The 20,776-nt window shown below is 48.7% G+C and overlaps 1 protein-coding gene across 2 annotated transcripts in view; it reads left to right on the top strand.

Moving 5' to 3' along the window:
• Positions 1-229: 229 nt before the first annotated feature.
• tek (TEK tyrosine kinase, endothelial) overlaps positions 230-20,776 on the top strand; it is a 76,980-nt gene continuing 56,433 nt past the window's right edge. The window contains exon 1 of one of the 2 annotated variants that reach the window (XM_045222496.1): positions 230-457. In XM_045222496.1, the coding sequence (XP_045078431.1) occupies positions 358-457 (100 nt within the window). In that variant the 5' untranslated portion in view covers positions 230-357. Of the gene's footprint in view, positions 458-511; positions 566-20,776 lie in introns of those variants that run through there. The other variant, XM_041885276.2, reaches the window with a different exon arrangement.

Genomic DNA, 20,776 nt, shown 5'->3' on the forward strand with positions numbered 1-20,776 from the left:
AGAGAGAGAGAGAGAGAGAGAGAGAGAGAGAGAGAGAGAGAGAGAGAGAGAGAGAGAGAGAGAGAGAGAGAGAGAGAGGAGAAAGAATGAGAGCGAGAGCAGAGAGAGAGAGAGAGAGAGAGAGAGAGAGAGAGAGAGCAAGAGAGAGAGCAAGAGGGAAGAAAAGAGAGGCAGGGGTCTGGGGTCTGGGGCGGGGCGGGAAGGGAAGGGAAAAGCAGGGAGCGTTTTAGACATTTAGAGACTTTTCAGAGCCACACTGTGAAGAGATGTTTATTGATGGGTCTCTCTGACACCCTCAGGGGTTTGGTCTTATCTTTATCCCCAGTCTGAGCACCTCGGACCAGCAGCGCTGTGTGGATGTACCCCCTGGAGCCTTTACCAGCCTACCGCTGGAGGATCATGTGCTATCATCTCTACTCTACTGTGTCTCTGTGTCTGGTCTACTGGTTCTCTCCAGGTATGTAGCTCTCCTCTACTGTGTCTCTGTGTCTGGTCTACTGGTTCACTCCAGGTATGTAGCTCTCCTCTACTGTGTCTCTGTGTCTGGTCTACTGGTTCTCTCCAGGTATGTAGCTCTCCTCTACTGTGTCTCTGTGTCCCTTTTGGGTTATCTAGCACATTTTATTTAACCTTATTTTATCCAGGAAGACCTAATGGGGTCATTAGACTACTACTGTCCATAGAAACATATACAGTGCCTTCAGAAAGTATTCACACCCCTTGACTTTTTCCACATTTTGTTGTGTTACAGCTTGAATTTAAAATTGATTAAATTGAGATTTCTTGTCACTGGCCTACACACAATACCCCATAATGTCAAAGTGGATTATTATTTTTTTTTTTTTTGCATGTTTACAAAGTAATTAAAAATGAAAAGCTGAAATGTCTTGAGTCAATTAGTATTCAACCCCTTCACTATGGCAAGCCAAAATAAGTTCAGGAGTAAACATTACTTAACAAGTCACATAATAAGATGCATGGACTCACTCTGTATGCAATAATAGTGTTTAACATGATTTTTGAATGACTACCTCATCTCTGTACCCCACACATACAATTATCTGTAAGGTCCCTCAGTCGAGCAGTGAATTTCAAACACAGATTCAACTACAAAGACCAGGGAGGTTTTCCAATTCCTCATAAAGAAGGGCACCTATTGGTAGATGGGTAAAAATAAAAAAGCAGACATTGAATATCCCTTTGAGCATGGTGGTTATTAATTACACTTCGGACAGTGTATCAATACACCCAGTCACTACAAAGGTACAGGCGTCCTTCCTAACTCAGTTGCCAGAAGGGAAGGAACCCACTCAGGGATTTCACCATGAGGCCAATGGTGACTTTAAAACAGTTACAGAGTTTAATGGCTGTGATAGGAGAAAACAACATTGTAGTTACTCCACAATACTAAACTAAATGACAGAGTGAAAAGAAGGAAGCCTGTACAGAATGCAAATATTCCAAAACATGCATATTGTTTGCAACAAGTAATAAAGTAATACTGCAAAAAATGTGGTAAAGAAATTCACTTTTTGTCCTGAATACCAAGTGTTATGTTTGGGGCAAATCCAATACAACACATTACTGAGTACCACTCTCCATATTTTCAAGCATAGTGGTGGCTGCATCATGTTATGGATATGCTTGTAATCGTTAAGGACTGGGGAGAGATTCAGAATAAAAAATAAACAGAATGGAGCTAAGCACAGGCAGAATCCTAGAGGAAAACCTGGTTCAGTCTGCTTTCCAACAGACACTGGGAGATGAATTCACCTTTCAGCAGGACAATGACCTAAAACACAAGGCCAAATCTACACTGGAGTTGCTTACCAAGACGACAGTGAATGTTCCTGAATGTCAGAGTTCCAGTTTTGACTTAAATCTACTTGAAAATCTATGGCAAGACCTGAAAATGGTTGTCTAGCAATGATCAACAACCAACATGACAGAGCTTTAAGAAGTTTGAAAAGAATAATGGGCAAATTTCTGTATTTCATTTTCAATAAATTTGCAAACATTTCTATAAACATGTTTTCACTTTGTCACTATGGGGTATTGTGTGTAGATGGGTGAGGGAAAAAATCGATTTAATCCATTTTGAATTCAGGCTGTAACACAACGAAATGTGGAATAAGTCAAGGTGTATAAAATACTTTCTGAAAGCAGTGTAGAGATAGAGATAGCTAGAGACTATCTTGATTTATTTCTATGATCTGTCACACTGTGTCACGCCCTGGCTCTGGGGACTCTTATATGTTGAGCCAGGGTGTGGATTTTCTATGTTTAGTTTTCTATGTTTTTTGTTCTAGATCGTTTAGTTCTATGTTGGCCAGGGTGGTTCCCAATCAGAGACAGCTGTAGCTCGTTGTCTCTGATTGGGGACCATACTTAGGCAGCCTGTTGGCACCAGGTTATTTGTGGGATCTTGATCCGTAAAGGTTTGTTGTGTGATAACCTCAGGACTTCACGTATCGTTTGTTCGTTGTTTTTGTCGTTAAAGTACGTTAAATAAAAGTATGTACGCTTATCACGCTGCGCCTTGGTCCGTGTCTTCAGTCAACGATCGTGGGCCAGCCAATGGTCCTTGGTTAATCCCGAGCAGTAGCAGTGTGTGGGTAAAATCACAAGAACAAAGGCCGTATTACAACATACGTGTTGTGATAATTGCGTTGTTTGCTCTATAACCTGTTAGTTCATATGCCTTGCGACCGTGATATATAGACCTAAAGGTTTCATCACAACACCGGAGAGCAAAATCTGTCCAGTGAAGTCCACAAAGCATATTGCATGTAACAAACAGTTACATGACTTACAGCACGGTCAAGAAAGTTCATGTTTCCAACATTTTCAGACTACTAAACAACTATTGATTTAGAACCACGGAGAGTTACCACAAGTCAGCACAAAGACAACAGGAGCTGCCTCCACTATTCCAGCACCATTTCATCTTCAACATTTCAACATCATCAAATCAAATCACCTCTGCTTAGTCTAATACAGTGACAACTAAAAGATAGTAAAAACAATTTAGCCCAATCAAAATAAGCTAAATATGTGGCTCCCGAATGTCGCAGCGGTCTAAGGCACTGCATCTCAGAGCCTAGGGACAGGGTTCCACTGGGATATAGGGACAGGGTTCCACTGGGATATAGAGACAGGGTCCCAATGGGATATAGGGACAGGGTCCCAATGGGATGTAGGGACAGGGTCCCACTGGGATATAGGGACAGGGTTCCACTGGGATATAGGGACAGGGTTCCACTGGGATATAGGGACAGGGTCCCACTGGGATGTAGGGACAGGGTCCCAATGGGATGTAGGGACAGGGTCCCAATGGGATGTAGGGACAGGGTCCCACTGGGATATAGGGACAGGGTCCCACTGGGATATAGGGACAGGGTCCCACTGGGATGTAGGGACAGGGTCCCACTGGGATGTAGGGACAGGGTCCCACTGGGATATAGGGACAGGGTCCCACTGGGATATAGGGACAGGGTCCCACTGGGATATAGGGACAGGGTCCCAATGGGATATAGGGACAGGGTCCCACTGGGATATAGGGACAGGGTCCCAATGGGATATAGGGACAGGGTCCCACTGGGATATAGGGACAGGGTCCCACTGGGATATAGGGACAGGGTCCCACTGGGATATAGGGACAGGGTCCCACTGGGATATAGGGACAGGGTCCCACTGGGATATAGGGACAGGGTCCCACTGGGATATAGGGACAGGGTCCCAATGGGATGTAGGGACAGGGTCCCACTGGGATATAGGGACAGGGTCCCAATGGAATGTAGGGACAGGGTCCCACTGGGATATAGGGACAGGGTCCCAATGGGATATAGGGACAGGGTCCCAATGGGATGTAGAGACAGGGTCCCAATGGGATGTAGGGACAGGGTCCCAATGGGATGTAGGGACAGGGTCCCACTGGGATGTAGGGACAGGGTCCCAATGGGATGTAGGGACAGGGTCCCACTGGTTGCAATAGACTGTAACAAACCTCTATCCAACCTTCCTCAAATCACCCCCAATACAGCATGGATTATAACCTCTATCCAACCTTCCCCAAGTCACCCCCAATACAGCATGGATTATAACCTCTATCCAACCTTCCCCAAGTCACCCCCAATACAGCATGGATTACAACCTCTATCCAACCTTCCCCAAGTCACCCCCAATACAGCATGGATTACAACCTCTATCCAACCTTCCCCAAGTCACACCCAATACAGCATGGATTATAACCTCTATCCAACCTTCCCCAAGTCACCCCGAATACAGCATGGATTATAACCTCTATCCAACCTTCCCCAAGTCACCCCCAATACAGCATGGATTACAACCTCTATCCAACCTTCCCCAAGTCACCCCCAATACAGCATGGATTATAACCTCTATCCAACCTTCCCCAAGTCACCCCGAATACAGCATGGATTATAACCTCTATCCAACCTTCCCCAAGTCACCCCCAATACAGCATGGATTACAACCTCTATCCAACCTTCCTCAAATCACCCCCAATACAGCATGGATTATAACCTCTATCCAACCTTCCCCAAGTCACCCCGAATACAGCATGGATTATAACCTCTATCCAACCTTCCCCAAGTCACCCCCAATACAGTATGGATTATAACCTCTATCCAACCTTCCCCAAGTCACCCCTAATACAGCATGGATTATAACCTCTATCCAACCTTCCCCAAGTCACCCCCAATACAGTATGGATTATAACCTCTATCCAACCTTCCCCAAGTCACCCCCAATACAGTATGGATGTGTATAACAAAAAACATTCAGTGTTTGCTCAATATGAATGGCGCCGTAGGGGATGGCTGCCATTTTGCGGGCTCCTAACCAATCGTGCTGTTTTGTATGTTTTTTCACATTGTTTGGAACTTATTTTGTACACAATGTTGATGCTACCGTCTCTTATGACTGAAAAGAGCTTCTGGACATCAGAACAGCGATTACTCACCTAGAACTGGACGAAGATGTTTTATTTAATGAGTCGGACGCGAAGGATATAATGTTGGCCCAAATCCCCGTCATTCGCATGAAGAAAATAAGGAGATACAGGGGGCGGAGACCAGGGTGCCTTGTGAGAATTCGTTGGCAAGTGGGTAAACCGCCTCTACCATCCATTCTATTGGCCAATGTGCAATCACTGGAGAATAAACTGGATGAGCTCCGTTCGAGACTATCCTACCAACGGGACATTAAAAACTGTAATATCTTATGTTTCACCGAGTCGTGGCTGAACGACGACATGGGTAATATACAGTTGGCTGGGTTTTCCGTGCATCGGCAGGACAGAACAGCTACGTCCGGTAAGATGAGGGGTGGGGGTGTGTGTCTATTTGTCAATAACAGCTGGTACGCGATGTCTAATATTAAGGTAGTCTCAAGGTATTGCCCGCCTGACGTAGAGTACCTCATGATAAGCTGTAGACCACACTATTTACCACCACAAACCGACGCTGGCACTAAGACCGCACTCAACGAGCTGTATAAGGCCATAAGCAAACAAGATAATGCTCATCCAGAAGTGGCGCTCTTAGTGGCCAGGGACATTAATGCAGGCAAAATTAAATCCGTTTTACCTCATTTCTACCAGCATGTCACATGTGCAACCAGAGTAAAAAAAAATATAGACCACCTTTACTCCACACACAGAGACGCATACAAAGCTCTCCCTCGCCCTCCATTTGGAAAATCTGACCATAATTCTATCCTCCTGATTTCTGGTTCATTCAATGGCATTGAGGAGTGTACCACCTCTGTCCCCTGCTTATTCAATAAGTGCATCGACAACGTCGTCCCCACAGTGACGCTTATAAGAAATCCCGCTATGCCCTCAAATGAACCATCAAAAAGGCAAAGCATCAATACAGGACTAAGATTGAATCCTACTACACCGGCTCTGACACTTGTCGGATGTGGCAGGGCTTGCAAACTATTACAGACTACAAAGGGAAATCCAGCCGCGAGCCGCCCAGTGACGAGAGCCTAACAGACGGGCTAAATGCCTTTTATGCTCGCTTCGAGGCAAGCAACACTGAAGCATGCATGAGAGCACCAGCTGTTCCAGATGACCGTATGATCACGCTTTCCATAGCCGATGTGAGTAAGAACTTTGAACAGGTCAACATTCATAAGGCCGCGAGGCCAGACGGATTACCAGGATGTTTACTCAGGGCATGCAGGGACCAACTTGCAAGTGTCTTCACTGACATTTTCAATATCTCCCTGACCGAGTCTGTAATACCTACATGTTTCAAGCAGACCACCATAGTCCCTGTGCCCAAGAAAGCGAAGGTAACCTGCCAAAATGACTACCGCCCCGTACCACTCACGTCGGTAGCCATGAAGTGCGATGAAAGGCTGATCATGGCTCACATCAACACCATCATCCCGGAAACCCTAGACCCACTCCAATTTGCATACCGCCCCAACAGATCCACAGATGACGCAATCTCAAACGCACTCCACACTGCCCTTTCCCACCTGGACAAAAGGAACACCAATGTGAGAATGCTGTTCATTGACTACAGCTCAGCGTTCAACACCATTGTGCCCACAAAGCTCATCACTAAGCTAAGGACCCTGGGACTAAACACCTCCCTCTGCAACTGGATCCTGGACTTCCTGACGGGCCGACCCAGGTGGTAAGGGTAAGCAACAACACATGTGCCACGCTGATCCTCAACACGGGGGTCCCTCAGGGGTGCATGCTTAGTCCCTTCCTGTACTCCCTGTTCACCTACGACATCATCATTAAGTTTGCTGACGACACAACAGTGGTAGGCCTAATCACCGACAATGATGAGACACCCTATAGGGAGGAGGTCAGAGACCTGGCAGTGCGGTGCCAGGACAACAACCTCTACCTCAACGTGATCAAGACAAAGGAGCTGATCGTGGACTACAGGAAAAGGAGGGCCGAACACACCCCCATTCACATCGACAGGGCTGTAGTGGAGCGGGTCGAGAGTTTCAAACACACCAAGATAGTCGTGAAGAGGGCACGACAACACATTTTCCCCCTCAGGAAATGGCATGGCAACTGCTCGGCATCCGACCGTAAGGCACTACAGAGGGTAGTGCGTATGGCCGAGTACATCACTGGGGCCAAGCTTCCTGCCATCCAGGACCTCTATACCAGGCGGTGTCAGAGGAAAGCCCAAAAAATTGTCAAAGACTCCAGCCACCCAAGTCATAGACTGTTCTCTCTGCTACCGCACGGCAAGCGGTACCGGAGCGCCAAGTCTAGGTCCAAAAGGCTCCTTAACAGCTTCTTTCCCAAGCCATAAGACTGCTGAACAATTAATCAAATTGCCACCCAGACTATTTACATTGACACCCCCTCCCCCCTCCATTTGTTTTTACACTGCTGCTACCCGCTGTCTATTATCTATGTATAGTTTCTTTACCCCTACCTACATGTACAAATGACCTCGACTAACCTGTACCCCCGCACATTGACTCGGTACCGGTACCCCCTGTATATAGCCTCGTTATTGTTATTTTATTGTGTTACTTTTCATTTATTTTTACTTTAGTTTATTTAGTAAACGTTTTCTTAACTCTTTCTTGAACTGCATTGTTGGTTAAGGGCTTGTAAGTAACCATTTCACTGTAAGGTCTACACCTGTTGTATTCGGCGCATGTGACAAATAAAGTTTGATTTGATTTGATTTTGATTTGAAGAAGCACGCCCCTATCCACATCGACTGGGCCGCAGAGGAAAAGGTGAAAAGCTTCAAGTTCCTCGGCATACACGTCAATGACAATCTGAAATGGTCCACCCACACAGACAGTGTGTTGAAGAAGGCACAACAGCGCCTCTTCAACCTCAGGAGGCTGAAGAAATTTGGCTTGACCCCTAAGACCCTCACAAACTTTTACAGATGCACCATTGAGAGCATCCTGTCAGGCTGTATCACCACCTGGTACGGCAACTGCACCGCCCGCAACCGCAGTGCTCTCCAGAGGGTGGTGCGGTCTGCCCAACGCATCACTGGAGGCACACTGCCTGCCCTCCAGGACACCTACAGCACCCAATGTCACAGGAAGGCCAAAAATATCATCAAGGACATCAACCCCCCGAGCCACGGCCTGTTCACCCCGCTATCATCCAGAAGGCGAGGTCAGAACAGGGGCATCAAAGCTGGGACCGAGAGACTGAAAAGCAGCTTCTATCTCAAGGCCATCCGACTTTTAAATAGCCGTCACTAGCCGGCCTCCACCCAGTACCCTGCCCTGAACTTAGTCACTGTCACTAGCCGGCTACAACCTGGTTAATCAACCCTGCACCTTAGAGGCTGCTGCCCTATGTACCTAGACATGGAATCACTGGTCACTTCAATAATGGAACACCTGGTCACTTTAATAATGTTTACACAGTGTTTTACTCATTTCATATTTTTATACTGTATTCTAGTCAGTGCCATCCTATTCAACAGAAGACTGGTCTCGCCACCAGTGTAACAGATGTCCAGCTAAGACCAGAAGACTGGTCTCACCACCAGTTTAACAGATGTCCAGCTAAGACCAGAAGACTGGTCTCGGCACCAGTGTAAAAACCGTGATCGTAAATCTCTTGCATTTAGTTTTTAAAGAAAGGACTGTTCAGCCAGCGGAAAACAGACACAAGGAAGCACATTAGATGTGCAGGACAACAGTATGTTGATGGCTGTAGATTCATGGTTTGTCTGTTAGCATGGAAATAACTGAATTAGCAGGGGTACCTTACACACACACTTACAGTACCAGTCAAAAGTTTGGACACACCTACTCATTCAAGGGTTTTTCTTTATTTTTACTATTTTCTACATTGTAGAATAATAGTAGGGGGTCAGACTCTGCAGAGAGAGATATGGAGACCGCCTGTGGACGGAAAACATGAGCTTTTCCTTGAACAGAAATGAAACAAACACAGCAGAGGTCTGAGAATAGATTTCTGGTCATATGAAACACAAGTGAGAAAGGACACAATGTGTCACGAACAGAAGAGGACCCAAGAGCGCAAGTTCAAATTCAGAGTTCTTTATTCAAGGTTACAGGCGGGAAGAGGAGTCCCAGGGGTGTCAGGGGTCTTTCAGGGTCCTCCTGTGGGTACCTGTGCTCCGGGGGTCACCAAATGTCCGGGGGTGTCCAGTCCAAGTGCTTAGTGTGTGTGTTCCCCAGTGATGGAGCGGCGTATCGGGCTGAGGGTGGTGAAACGTCTGGGCACGCTCATCTGGTGGTCGGAGACCGGAGGGGCTGAAGATCGGAGAGTAGTCGAGGTCCAGAAGGCAGGTTGGGATAGACGGGGCAGTAGAACAAGGAGGCAGTCAAGAAAGGATCGGTATCACAAACAGGAGTCAGAGCGCAGACAGGCAGGTTACTGGTCCGGGTTTGAAGACGATCTGACAGGGCTTGGCTGAAAACCAGGGCTTGATATACTGGGAGAGGTAGTGGGGAAATGCAGTTCAGCTGGCAGAGTAATTAGAACAGAGTGAGGCAAGGTGAGGATGGTGAGTGGGAAATGCAGTGCAGCTGGCCAGGTAACAAGAGCAGAGCAGGGCAGGTGGAGCTAGTTAGGCTGAGTAGAGAGAGGGAGGTGAGCAGAGTGGAAGATAATTGAATGCAATTAATGTTGCTACCAGGGAGAGAGAGTGCTCATGACAGGACCCCCCCTCCAAGGGACGGCCCCAGAAGTCCCAAGAACAACATCATGCCGGGAGGGTGGAGGGGAGCAGGCGGCGGGTCAGAACTCCTCCGAGCGGTCCGAGTGAATCTCCTCATCCTCAGAAGGAGCTGGAGGGTCACGGTCGGGAGACAGGACAGGCACTGAGACAGGAGCAGGGCGGGCCGGACGGCTAGGAACCCCTCTTGGACGGCCCCTACGGATTGCAGGCTGATCAGGATGTAGTCGGTGGAAGTCAGTGATAAGGGTCCGGTCCACTATCCTCCTGGCCGGGATCCAGGTCCTCTCCTCTGGACCATATCCCTCCCAATCAACGAGGTACTGGAGACCCCTACCCCTTCGCCTAGAGCGGAGCAGCCGCCGGACGGTGAAGACAGGACCGCCATCTACGAGGCGCGGAGGAGGTGGCGCCGGAGCTGCAGGGACCAGGGGACTTTCATGGACCGGCTTGACCTTGGAGACGTGGAAGGTGGGGGTGGACCCGCATGGAAGCGGGCAACTGAAGTCGGACCGCCGTTGGACTGATGACTTTCTGCACAGGAAAAGGACCAATGAAGCGAGGGGCCAGCTTTCGTGATACAAACCCGCAGCGGCAGATCCCGGGCAGACAGCCAGACCTTCTGACCAACCCGGTAAGTAGGTGCTGGGGTCCTCCGTCGGTTGGCACCGACGGGCGTAGCTGGTTCCAGACTTCAGGAGCACAGTGCGAGCCTGGGCCCAGAGTGCGGCGGCAGCGGCGGGCATACGCAAGAGCAGACGGACAGGTGGCATCCGCCTCCTGGCTGGCAAACAGTGGAGGTTGATACCCGTAGACACACTGAAAGGGGGAGAGCCCGGTGGAGGAACTGGTGAGTGAATTATGGGCATATTCCACCCAGAGCAGGTGTTGAGCCCAGGCCCGGGGATTTTGGGAAGCCACACACCTCAGTGCCTTCTCCAGCTCCTGGTTCATGCGTTCAGTCTGGCCGTTTGACTGCGGGTGGAATCCAGACGATAGGCTGGCGGTGGCCCCAAGGAGATGACAGAACTCCTTCCAAAAGGTTGCTGAGAATTGCGGGCCCCGGTCTGACACTATATCCTGGGGTAGGCCATGGATACGAAACACATGTTCCAGGACCACCTGGGAGGTCTCTTTAGCAGAGGGTAGTTTGGGAAGGGGGCACGAAGTGGGTCATCTTACTAAAGCGGTCAACAATGGTAAGGATGACTGTGTGTCCGTCAGAGGGCGGAAGGCCCGTAACAAAGTCCAGTGAAACGTGGGACCAGGGGCCTCTTGGGTATGAGTAGGGGTTGCAGCAACCCAGCAGGAGGCTGGTTGGGAGTCTTGTTTCGGTTACAAGTGGGACAAGCTCGGATGAATTCTCGGACATCCCGTCTCATCCCCGCCACCAGAACCGCTGGCGGACCAGATGAAGGGTGCGAGTGATGCCGGGATGACAGGCCAGACGGGATTCGTGCCCCCACTGAATCACAGGTGACCTGAGATTTGCTGGAACAAACAGACGGTTGGGGGCGCTGGTGCTTGGACCTGGCTGGTCCCGAAGAGCCTCCATGACCTGCTTCTCGATCTCCCAGGTGAGGGCCGCTACGACCAAGTGGCTGGGAAGAATGGGAGCTGTCATGGCGGTGGTCTCGTCCTTCTGAAACATCCGGGAAAGAGCATCAGGTTTGATGTTGCGAGATCCCGGGCGGTAGGAGAGCGTGAAATTGAAGCGCGTAAAGAACAGAGACCACCGCTGTTGACGGGAGTTCAGCCTCCTGGCTGTTTGGATATACTCCAGGTTCTTGTGGTCTGTCCACACTACGAATGGTTCCTTTGACCCCTCTAACCAGTGCCGCCATTCTTCAAGGGCGAGCTTGACAGCCAACAGCTCGCGGTTCCCAATGTCGTAGTTGCATTCGGCAGGGGTTAGCCGACGGGAGTAGAAGGCACAGGGTGCATCTTGCCATCCTCAGCTGCTCTTTGAGAAAGCACTGCACCCACTCCCACGTCCGAAGCATCTACCTCCACCACAAACTGCCTTGCTGCATCTGGCATCTGGAGGATGGGAGCAGAAGTGAAACATGTCTTGAGGATATTGAAGGCCTTATCAGCAGCTGATGTCCATTGGTACGGTTGTTTAGTGCTGGTTAGCGCCGTGAGGGGTGCAGCCACTGTGCTATAGTTTCTGATGAATCTCCTATAAAAGTTGGCAAAGCCCAGGAACTGTTGCAACTTCTTCCGAGACTCAGGAACTGGCCAGGAAGTGACAGCCGACACCTTCGTGAGATCCATCTGAATGCTGCCCTCGGTCACCACATACCCCAGGAATGAAACGGTCTTGGCATGGAACTCGCACTTCTCTGCCTTCACGAAAAGAGAGTTCTCCAGCAGGCGGCGCAGGACCAACCGGACGTGAAGTGCGTGTGTTCTGACAGAGTCTTTGAGAATATTAAAATATCGTCAAGGTACACAAATACGAACGTATTTAGCATGTCCCTGAGGATATCATTCACTAGGGCTTGAAAAACTGCTGGGGCATTGGTGAGGCCGAAGGGCATGACGAGATATTCATAGTGGCCGGTTGGTGTGTTGAACGCTGTCTTCCATTCGTCTCCCTCCCTCATCCGCACCAGATGGTAGGCATTGCGAAGGTCCAGCTTAGTGAATACAGTGGCTCCCTGCAGCAGTTCGAAGGCAGACGAAAGTAAGGGCAGTGGGTAGCGATTCTTAACCGTGATGTCGTTCAGACCCCGGTAATCTATGCATGGACGAAGAGAACCGTCCTTCTTGCCGACAAAGAAGAATCCCGCTCCTGCGGGGAAGACGACGGTCTAATTATCCCCGGAGGCAAGAGAGTCATTAATGTAGTCCTCCATGGCCTTTCTTTCCGGGGCTGACAGTGAATACAGACGACCCTTGGGAGGTGCTGTGCCAGGCAGGAGATCAATCGCGCAGTCATAGGGTCTGTGTGGGGGTAGAGATGTCGCCTTGGATTTGTTGAACACCTCTTTCAGGCTGTGGTAACAGGCCGGAACATTGGATATGTCGGAGGTAGCGCTAGATCCTTCCCCGGTGAACGGGCAGGGTGGCCCCCCTTAAACAGGTCTGGTGACAACTCCTTCCCCACTCACGGACTGTTCCTGTCTCCCAGTCGATGTGGGGTTGTGCTGACGGAGCCACGGGTATCCAAGAATGAGTGGTTGGCCAGGTGAGTGTAGGAGGTGAAACTGGATGGACTCCTGGTGGTTTCCTGACAGCAGGATTGTCACAGGGGGCGGAGATATGAGTGACAGTGCCAAGATGATGCCCATCCAGGGCTCGTGCAGGAATGGGTTGTGTCAGTTGATGATGGTTCACGCCCAGTTGCTGTGCAAGCTCAGGGTCCATGATGTTTGCTTCGGCTCCGGAATCCACAAGGGCGGCCAATGTATGAGTCTTGTCAGAAAGCTGAAGGCGGAGATGAAGCAGGGTCTTTCGGATGGAGGGAGACTGAAGGCTTGTTGAGCTCACCCGGATCTCCCTACACCTGGTGAGCTGCGGCTTTTGCCGGACAAGTAGCGACACGGTGATTCTCGCCACCACAGTAGAGGCAAAGGTTGGAGCTTAGACGGCGCCGACGCTCCTCGGGAGTCAGAGAGGCACGGCCAATCTCCATGGGCTCAGGCTGATTGAGTTGGCTATGGGACTTGACAGGCAGGGGCTGGACAGAAGCGGTATCGACCCGAGTACGGATGGCAGGTTGACTGAGACGGCCCTTCTCCCTCCTCCCGGGTCTGTATACGGCGGTCAATGCGAACGGCAAGGTCAATGGCGGCATCAAGCGTTGAGGGCGGGTCATGGGAAACAAGCTCGTCCTTGATATAGTCCGCCAGGCTATGGAGGAAGGCTTGCACCAGTGCCTCTGGGTTAAACGAGCTTTGACTGGCCAGGGTACGAAAGTCAATGGAGAAGTCTGCCACTGTCCGATTGCCCTGACGGATGGTGAGCAGAGCTTGTGACGCTTCGGCTGTTGGCGAGCCTAGGTCAAAGACCTTTAACATCTCCTCCTCAAAGGCACTGAAGGAGGCACAGGCTGGGGTTTGCCGGTCGAATTCCGCCGTTCCCCACAACCGAGCTCGACCGGTGAGATGTGTGATGACATACCCCACCTTGGCTCCCTCTGTTGAGAAAGTCCTGGGCTGTAGTGCAAACTGGATTCGGCAGCTGCTCAAGAATGGTCTTACTTGCTTCTGGTTGCCATCAAAACGTTCCGGGTTCCCAATCCTTGGTTCAGGAGCGTGGGGACCTGGTGGCAGCACTGCCGGGCCTGCAGCATTGGGACCTCCAGCGGAGGGATGAAGGAGTATCGGTGGTACAGGAACAAAAGGACCAGGGGGGTGCAGGTGGAGTAGCCGGGCTTGAGAGTAGTTGCAGGGCTTGGGCTAGCTGTTGTTGCTGCAGTTGGAACTGTTGTTGCTGCTGGTTGAATAGCTGGAGAAGGGAAGCGATGTCGCCAGCCATCCGATTTATGTCTCCCTCAGAGCGTTCCAGTCGCTGTAGGGCAGTCCTCTCTGGCTCTTCCTCCATCGTGGTCAGGGAGTGCGCTGGGTCCATGATGGTCAGATCGTTCTGTCACGAACAGAAGAGGACCCAAGAGCGCAAGTTCAAATTCAGAGTTCTTTATTCAAGGTTACAGGCGGGAAGAGGAGTCCCAGGGGTGTCAGGGGTCTTTCAGGGTCCTCCTGTGGGTACCTGTGCTCCGGGGGTCACCAAATGTCCGGGGGTGTCCAGTCCAAGTGCTTAGTGTGTGTGTTCCCCAGTGATGGAGCGGCGTATCGGGCTGAGGGTGGTGAAACGTCTGGGCACGCTCATCTGGTGGTCGGAGACCGGAGGGGCTGAAGATCGGAGAGTAGTCGAGGTCCAGAAGGCAGGTTGGGATAGACGGGGCAGTAGAACAAGGGAGGCAGTCAAGAAAGGATCGGTATCACAAACAGGAGTCAGAGCGCAGACAGGCAGGTTACTGGTCCGGGTTTGAAGACGATCTGACAGGGCTTGGCTGAAAACCAGGGCTTGATATACTGGGAGAGGTAGTGGGGAAATGCAGTTCAGCTGGCAGAGTAATTAGAACAGAGTGAGGCAAGGTGAGGATGGTGAGTGGGAAATGCAGTGCAGCTGGCCAGGTAACAAGAGCAGAGCAGGGCAGGTGGAGCTAGTTAGGCTGAGTAGAGAGAGGGAGGTGAGCAGAGTGGAAGATAATTGAATGCAATTAATGTTGCTACCAGGGAGAGAGAGTGCTCATGACACAATGTCATGTTTATGCTCAGTGAACATCCAACCATGTTGACATGATGAATTCCCTGTCAGGTTACATGTTCTTCAAATAGCGTGTATTTACGTCTGAGACGTGTAGTGCATGACCTTGTGACTATCCCCAACCAGTTTAAACATAAAAAGTAGTGGACATTGAGACGATAGTGTGGAATGTAGGGTTGTAGGGTCGAAAATAAACTATTGTAGCAAAATAAAAAAAGAGGTACAAATCCATGACACGTGATCACATCCAGCTTCCTTCTGTCTGTCTGCGGAGAGACCCTGGTGTTGCGTAATACTATTAGTCTGTATCCAGGCTGTCGGCCATGACAGTTAGCGCCACACACACACACACACACACACACACACACACAGTACTTTAACTCTAGTTGGAAGGCAGCCATGACAGCATCCCTCCATTACCCTACGCTTCACTCTGCTCGAACACAACAACAGAAACGCCCGTAATCATCTGCACTGAGGGTTCGTCCCGAATGGGACCCTTATTACCCTTTATAGTGGGGAAGTCCACCATGTTGGGATGCATACTGAGTAATTCCCGAAACAGTATCAAGGAGTCCTTGGGGCTATTCTAACTTCAACAACAATAGCTGGGCGAGGTTTCCTTGTGCTGTGGCACCCTGAACATTGACACACTCAGATACACACGCAAGAACACAATCAGCTGGCTGCTTGTGTGGAACCAATGCTTTACGGCATTAGCTGCTGGGGAAATGACATGTCATTAAACATTTTAGCTTGAATGTTCCTGCTTCACTGAGAACATGTCAGCAAATTTGAAGATAGAAAAAAAATCACAAGAGTTAAGAAGTGAAGTCTTCTTGGTACTAAACTGTATTGCACTATACTGCACTGTATTGCACTGCACTGTACTGCACTGCACTGTATTGCACTGCACTGTATTGCACTGTACTGCACTGCACTGTACTGCACTGCACTGTATTGCACTGCACTGCACTGTATTGCACTGCACTGTATTGCACTATACTGCACTGTACTGCACTGCACTGTATTGCACTGCACTGCACTGTATTGCACTGCACTGTATTGCACTATACTGCACTGCACTGTATTGCACTGCACTGTATTGCACTGCACTGTATTGCACTGCACTGTATTGCACTATACTGCACTGTACTGCACTGCACTGTATTGCACTGCACTGTATTGCACTATACTGCACTGTACTGCACTGCACTGTATTGCACTGCACTGTATTGCACTGCACTGTATTACACTGCACTGTATTGCACTGTACTACACTGTACTGCACTGCACTGTACTGCACTGCACTGTATTGCACTGCACTGCACTGTATTGCACTGCACTGTATTGCACTGCACTGTATTGCACTGCACTGTACTGTACTGCACTGCACTGAAACAATGATTGTTTCCAGTGTTGTGGGCAACTGCTACATCCCTTCTGGATCTTGTAGTACATGGATAGGGAACGAGTTGATTAATGGTGAATGTAGTTTTACAGAGCTACAGAGGTCATACAATATTATAGGATCAACAGAGGTCATACAGTATTATAGGATCAACAGAGGTCATACAGTATTATAGGATCAACAGAGGTCATACAGTATTATAGGATCAACAGAGGTCATACAGTATTATAGGATCAAGAGAGGTCATACAGTATTATAGGATCAACAGAGGTCATACAATATTATAGGATCAACAGAGGTCATACAGTATTATAGGATCAACAGAGGTCATACAGTATTATAGGATCAACAGAGGTCATACAGTATTATAGGATCAACAGAGGTCATACAGTATTATAGGATCAACAGAGGTCATACAGTATTATAGGATCAAGAGAGGTCATACAGTATTATAGGATCAACAGAGGTCATACAATATTATAGGATCAACAGAGGTCATACAGTATTATAGGATCAACAGAGGTCATATAGTATTATAGGATCAACAGAGGTCATACAGTATTATAGGATCAACAGAGGTCATACAGTATTATAGGATCAACAGAGGTCATACAGTATTATAGGATCAACAGAGTTACAGAGGTCATACAGTATTATAGGATCAACAGAGCTACAGAGGTCATACAGTATTATAGGATCAACAGAGGTCATACAGTATTATAGGATCAACAGAGGTCATACAGTATTATAGGATCAACAGAAAGGCCCAAGATGTTTCATATGAAAGATGGTTTGATGCAGACTGAAAGCTGATGGTGTAATATGAAACAGGTTTCCAGAGTTGGGACAATTGTTCCTGAGTAAATGATGAGTTTGTCAGGATCATGCAGTGGATGAATAGCATGTGAGAAACTTCACACATCCTGTCCAGGGGGTTGATCAAATCAAAGCAAATGTTATTTGTCACATGTGCCGAATACAACAGGTGTAGACCTTACAGTGAAATGCTTACTTACATTTCTTAACCAACAATGCAGTTCAAGAAATAGAGTTAAGAAAATATTTACTAAATAAACTAAAGTAAAAAATAAAATAAAAAGTAACACAATAAAATAACAATAACGAGGCTATATACAGGGGGTACCGGTACCGAGTCAATGTGCGGGGGTACAGGTTAGTCGAGGTAATTTGTATATGTAGGTAGGGGTAAAGAGACTATGCATAGATAATAGACAGCGAGTAGCAGCAGTGTAAAAACAAAGGGGGGGGGGGGGTCAATGTAAATAGTCCAGGTGGCCATTTGATTAATTGTTCAGCAGTCTTATGGCTTGGGGGTAGAAGCTGTTAAGGAGCCTTTTGGACCTAGACTTGGAGCTCCGGTACCGCTTGCCGTGCGGTAGCAGAGAGAACAGTCTATGACTAGGGTGGCTGGAGTCTTTGACAATTGTTTGGGCCTTTCTCTGACACCGCCTGGTATATAATTCCTGGATGGCAGGAAGCTTGGCCCCAGTGATGTACTGGGCCATACGCACTACCCTCTGTAGCGCCTTACGGTCGGATGCCGAGCAGTTGCCATACCAGGCGGTGATGCAACCAGTCAGGATGTTCTCGATGGTGCAGCTGTAGAACCTTTTGAGGAACTGGGGACCCATGCCAAATCTTTTCAGTCTCCTGAGGGGGAAAAGGTGTTGTCGTGCCCTCTTCACGACTGTCTTGGTGTGTTCGGACCATGATAGTTTGTTTGGTGATGTGGACACCAAGGTACTTGAAACTCTCAACCCGCTCCACTACAGCCCCGTCGATGTGAATGGGGGAGTGTTCGGCCCTCCTTTTACTGTAGTTTACAATCAGCTCCTTTGTTTTACTCACGTTGAGGGAGAGGTTGTTGTCCTGGCACCACACTGCCAGGTCTCTGACCTCCTCCCTATAGGCTGTCTCATCGTTGTCGGTGATTAGGCCTACCACCGTTGTGTCGTCAGCAAACTTAATGATGGTGTCGTAGGTGAACAGGGAGTACAGGAAGGGACTAAGCATGCACCCCTGAGGGGCCCCCGTGTTGAGGATCAGCGTGGCAGGCGTGTTGTTGCCTACCCTTACCACCTGGGGCGGCCTGTCAGGAAGTCCAGGATCCAGTTGCAGAGGGAGGTGTTTAGTCCCAGGGTCCTTAGCTTAGTGATGAGCTTTGTGGGCACTATGGTGTTGAACGCTGAGTTGTAGTCAATGAACAGTGTTCTCATATAGGTGTTCCTTTTGTCCGGGTGGGAAAGGGCATTATGGAGTGTGATTGAGATTGCGTCATCTGTGCATCTGTTGGGTCGGTATGCGAATTGGAGTGGGTCTAGGGTTTCCGGGATGATGGTGTTGATGTGAGCCATGACCAGCCTTTCAAAGCACTTCATGGCTACAGACGTGAGTGCTACGGGGCGGTAGTCATTTAGGCAGGTTACTTTCGCTTTCTTGGGCACAAGGAATGTGGTGGTCTGCTTGAAACATGTAGGTATTACAGACTCGGTCAGGGAGAGGTTGAAAATGTCAGTGAAGACACTTGCCATTTGGCCTGTGCATGCTCTGAGTACACGTCCTGGTAATCCGTCTGGCCCTGCGGCTTTGTGAATGTTGACCTGTTTAAAGGTCTTACTAACATTGGCTACGGAGAGCATGATCACACGGTCGTCCGGAACAGCTGGTGCTCTCATGCATGCTTCGCCTCGAAGCGAGCATAAAATACATTTAGCTCGTCTGGTAGCCTCGCGTCATTGGGCAGCTCGCGGCTGGGTTTCTCTTTGAGGCCCGTAAAAGTTTGCAAGCCCTGCCACATCCGACAAGCATCAGAGCCGGTGTAGTAGGATTCAATCTTAGTCCTGTATTGACGCTTTGCCTGTTTGTTGGTTCGTCTGAAGGCATAGCGGGATTTCTTATAAGCGTCCAGATTATTGTCCCGCTCCTTGAACATGGCAGCTCTAGCCTTTAGCTCGGTGCGGATGTTGCCTGTAATCCATGACTTCTGGTTGGGATATGTACATACGGTCACTGTGGGGACGAAGTCGTCGATGCACTTATTGATGAAGCCGGTGACTGAGGTGGTATCCTCCTCAATGCCATTGGATGAATCCCGGGACATATTCCAGTCTGTGCTAGCATAACAGTCCTACAGCTTAGCATCCGCATCATCTGACCACTTACGTATTGAGCTTGTCACTGGTACTTCCTGCTTTAGTTTTTGCTTGTAAGTAGGAATCAGGAGGATAGAATTATGGTCAGATTTTCCAAATGGAGGGCGAGGGAGAGCTTTGTACGTGTCTCTGTGTGTGGAGTAAAGGTGGTCTAGAGTTTTTTTTCCTCTGGTTGCACGTGACATGCTGGTAGAAATGAGGTAAAACGGGTTTAAGTTTGCCTACATTAAAGTCCCCGGCCACTAGGAACGCCGCTTCTGGATGAGCATTTTCTTATTTGCTTATGGCCTTATACAGCTCGTTGAGTGTGGTCTTAGTGCCAGCATCGGTTAGTGGTGGTAAACAGACGGCTACGAAGAATATAGATGAAAACACTCTTGGTAGATAGTGTGGTCTACAGCTTATCATGAGGTACTCTACGTCAGGCGAGCAATACCTCGAGACTACCTTAGTATTAGACATCACGCACCAGCTGTTATTGACAAATAGACATACACCCCCAACCCGTCGTCTTACCATTTGTAGCTGCTCTGTCCTGCCGATGCACGGAAAACCCAGCCAACTGTATATTACCCATGTCGTCGTTCAGCCACGACTCGGTGAAACATAAGATATTACAGTTTTTAATGTCCCGTTGGTAGGATAGTCTCGAACGGAGATCATCCAGTTTATTCTCCAGTGATTGCACGTTGGCCAATAGAACGGAGGGTAGAGGCAGGTTACCCACTCGCCGACGAATTTTCACAAGGCACCCCGATCTCCGCCCCCTGTATTTCCGTCTTTTCTTGGTCTTTTCCTGGTCTCTTTATTCGTCACATGTGCCGAATAAAGCCCTTAACCAACAATGCAGTTTTAAGAAAACAGAGTTAAGAAAATATTTACTAAATAAAATAAAGTAAAAAATAAAATAAAAAGTAACACAATAAAATAACAATAACGAGGCTATATACAGGGGGTACCGGTACCGAGTCAAGGTGCGGGGGTACAGGTTAGTCGAGGTAATTTGTACATGTGGGTAAAGCAAAAAAAAATATTTGCCCAGTTCAAGGTGAGTAATCGCTGTTCTGATATCCAGAAGCTCTTTTCGGTCATAAGACACGGTAGCAGCAACATTATGTACAGAATAAGTTACAAACAATGTGAAAAAACACACAAAATCAATCAATAAAACGGCAGCCATCCCCTCAGACGCCATTTGTATTATTATTATTATTATTATT

This window comes from Coregonus clupeaformis, chromosome 9, assembly GCF_020615455.1.
Source record: "Coregonus clupeaformis isolate EN_2021a chromosome 9, ASM2061545v1, whole genome shotgun sequence".
Lineage (NCBI taxonomy): Eukaryota > Metazoa > Chordata > Actinopteri > Salmoniformes > Salmonidae > Coregonus > Coregonus clupeaformis.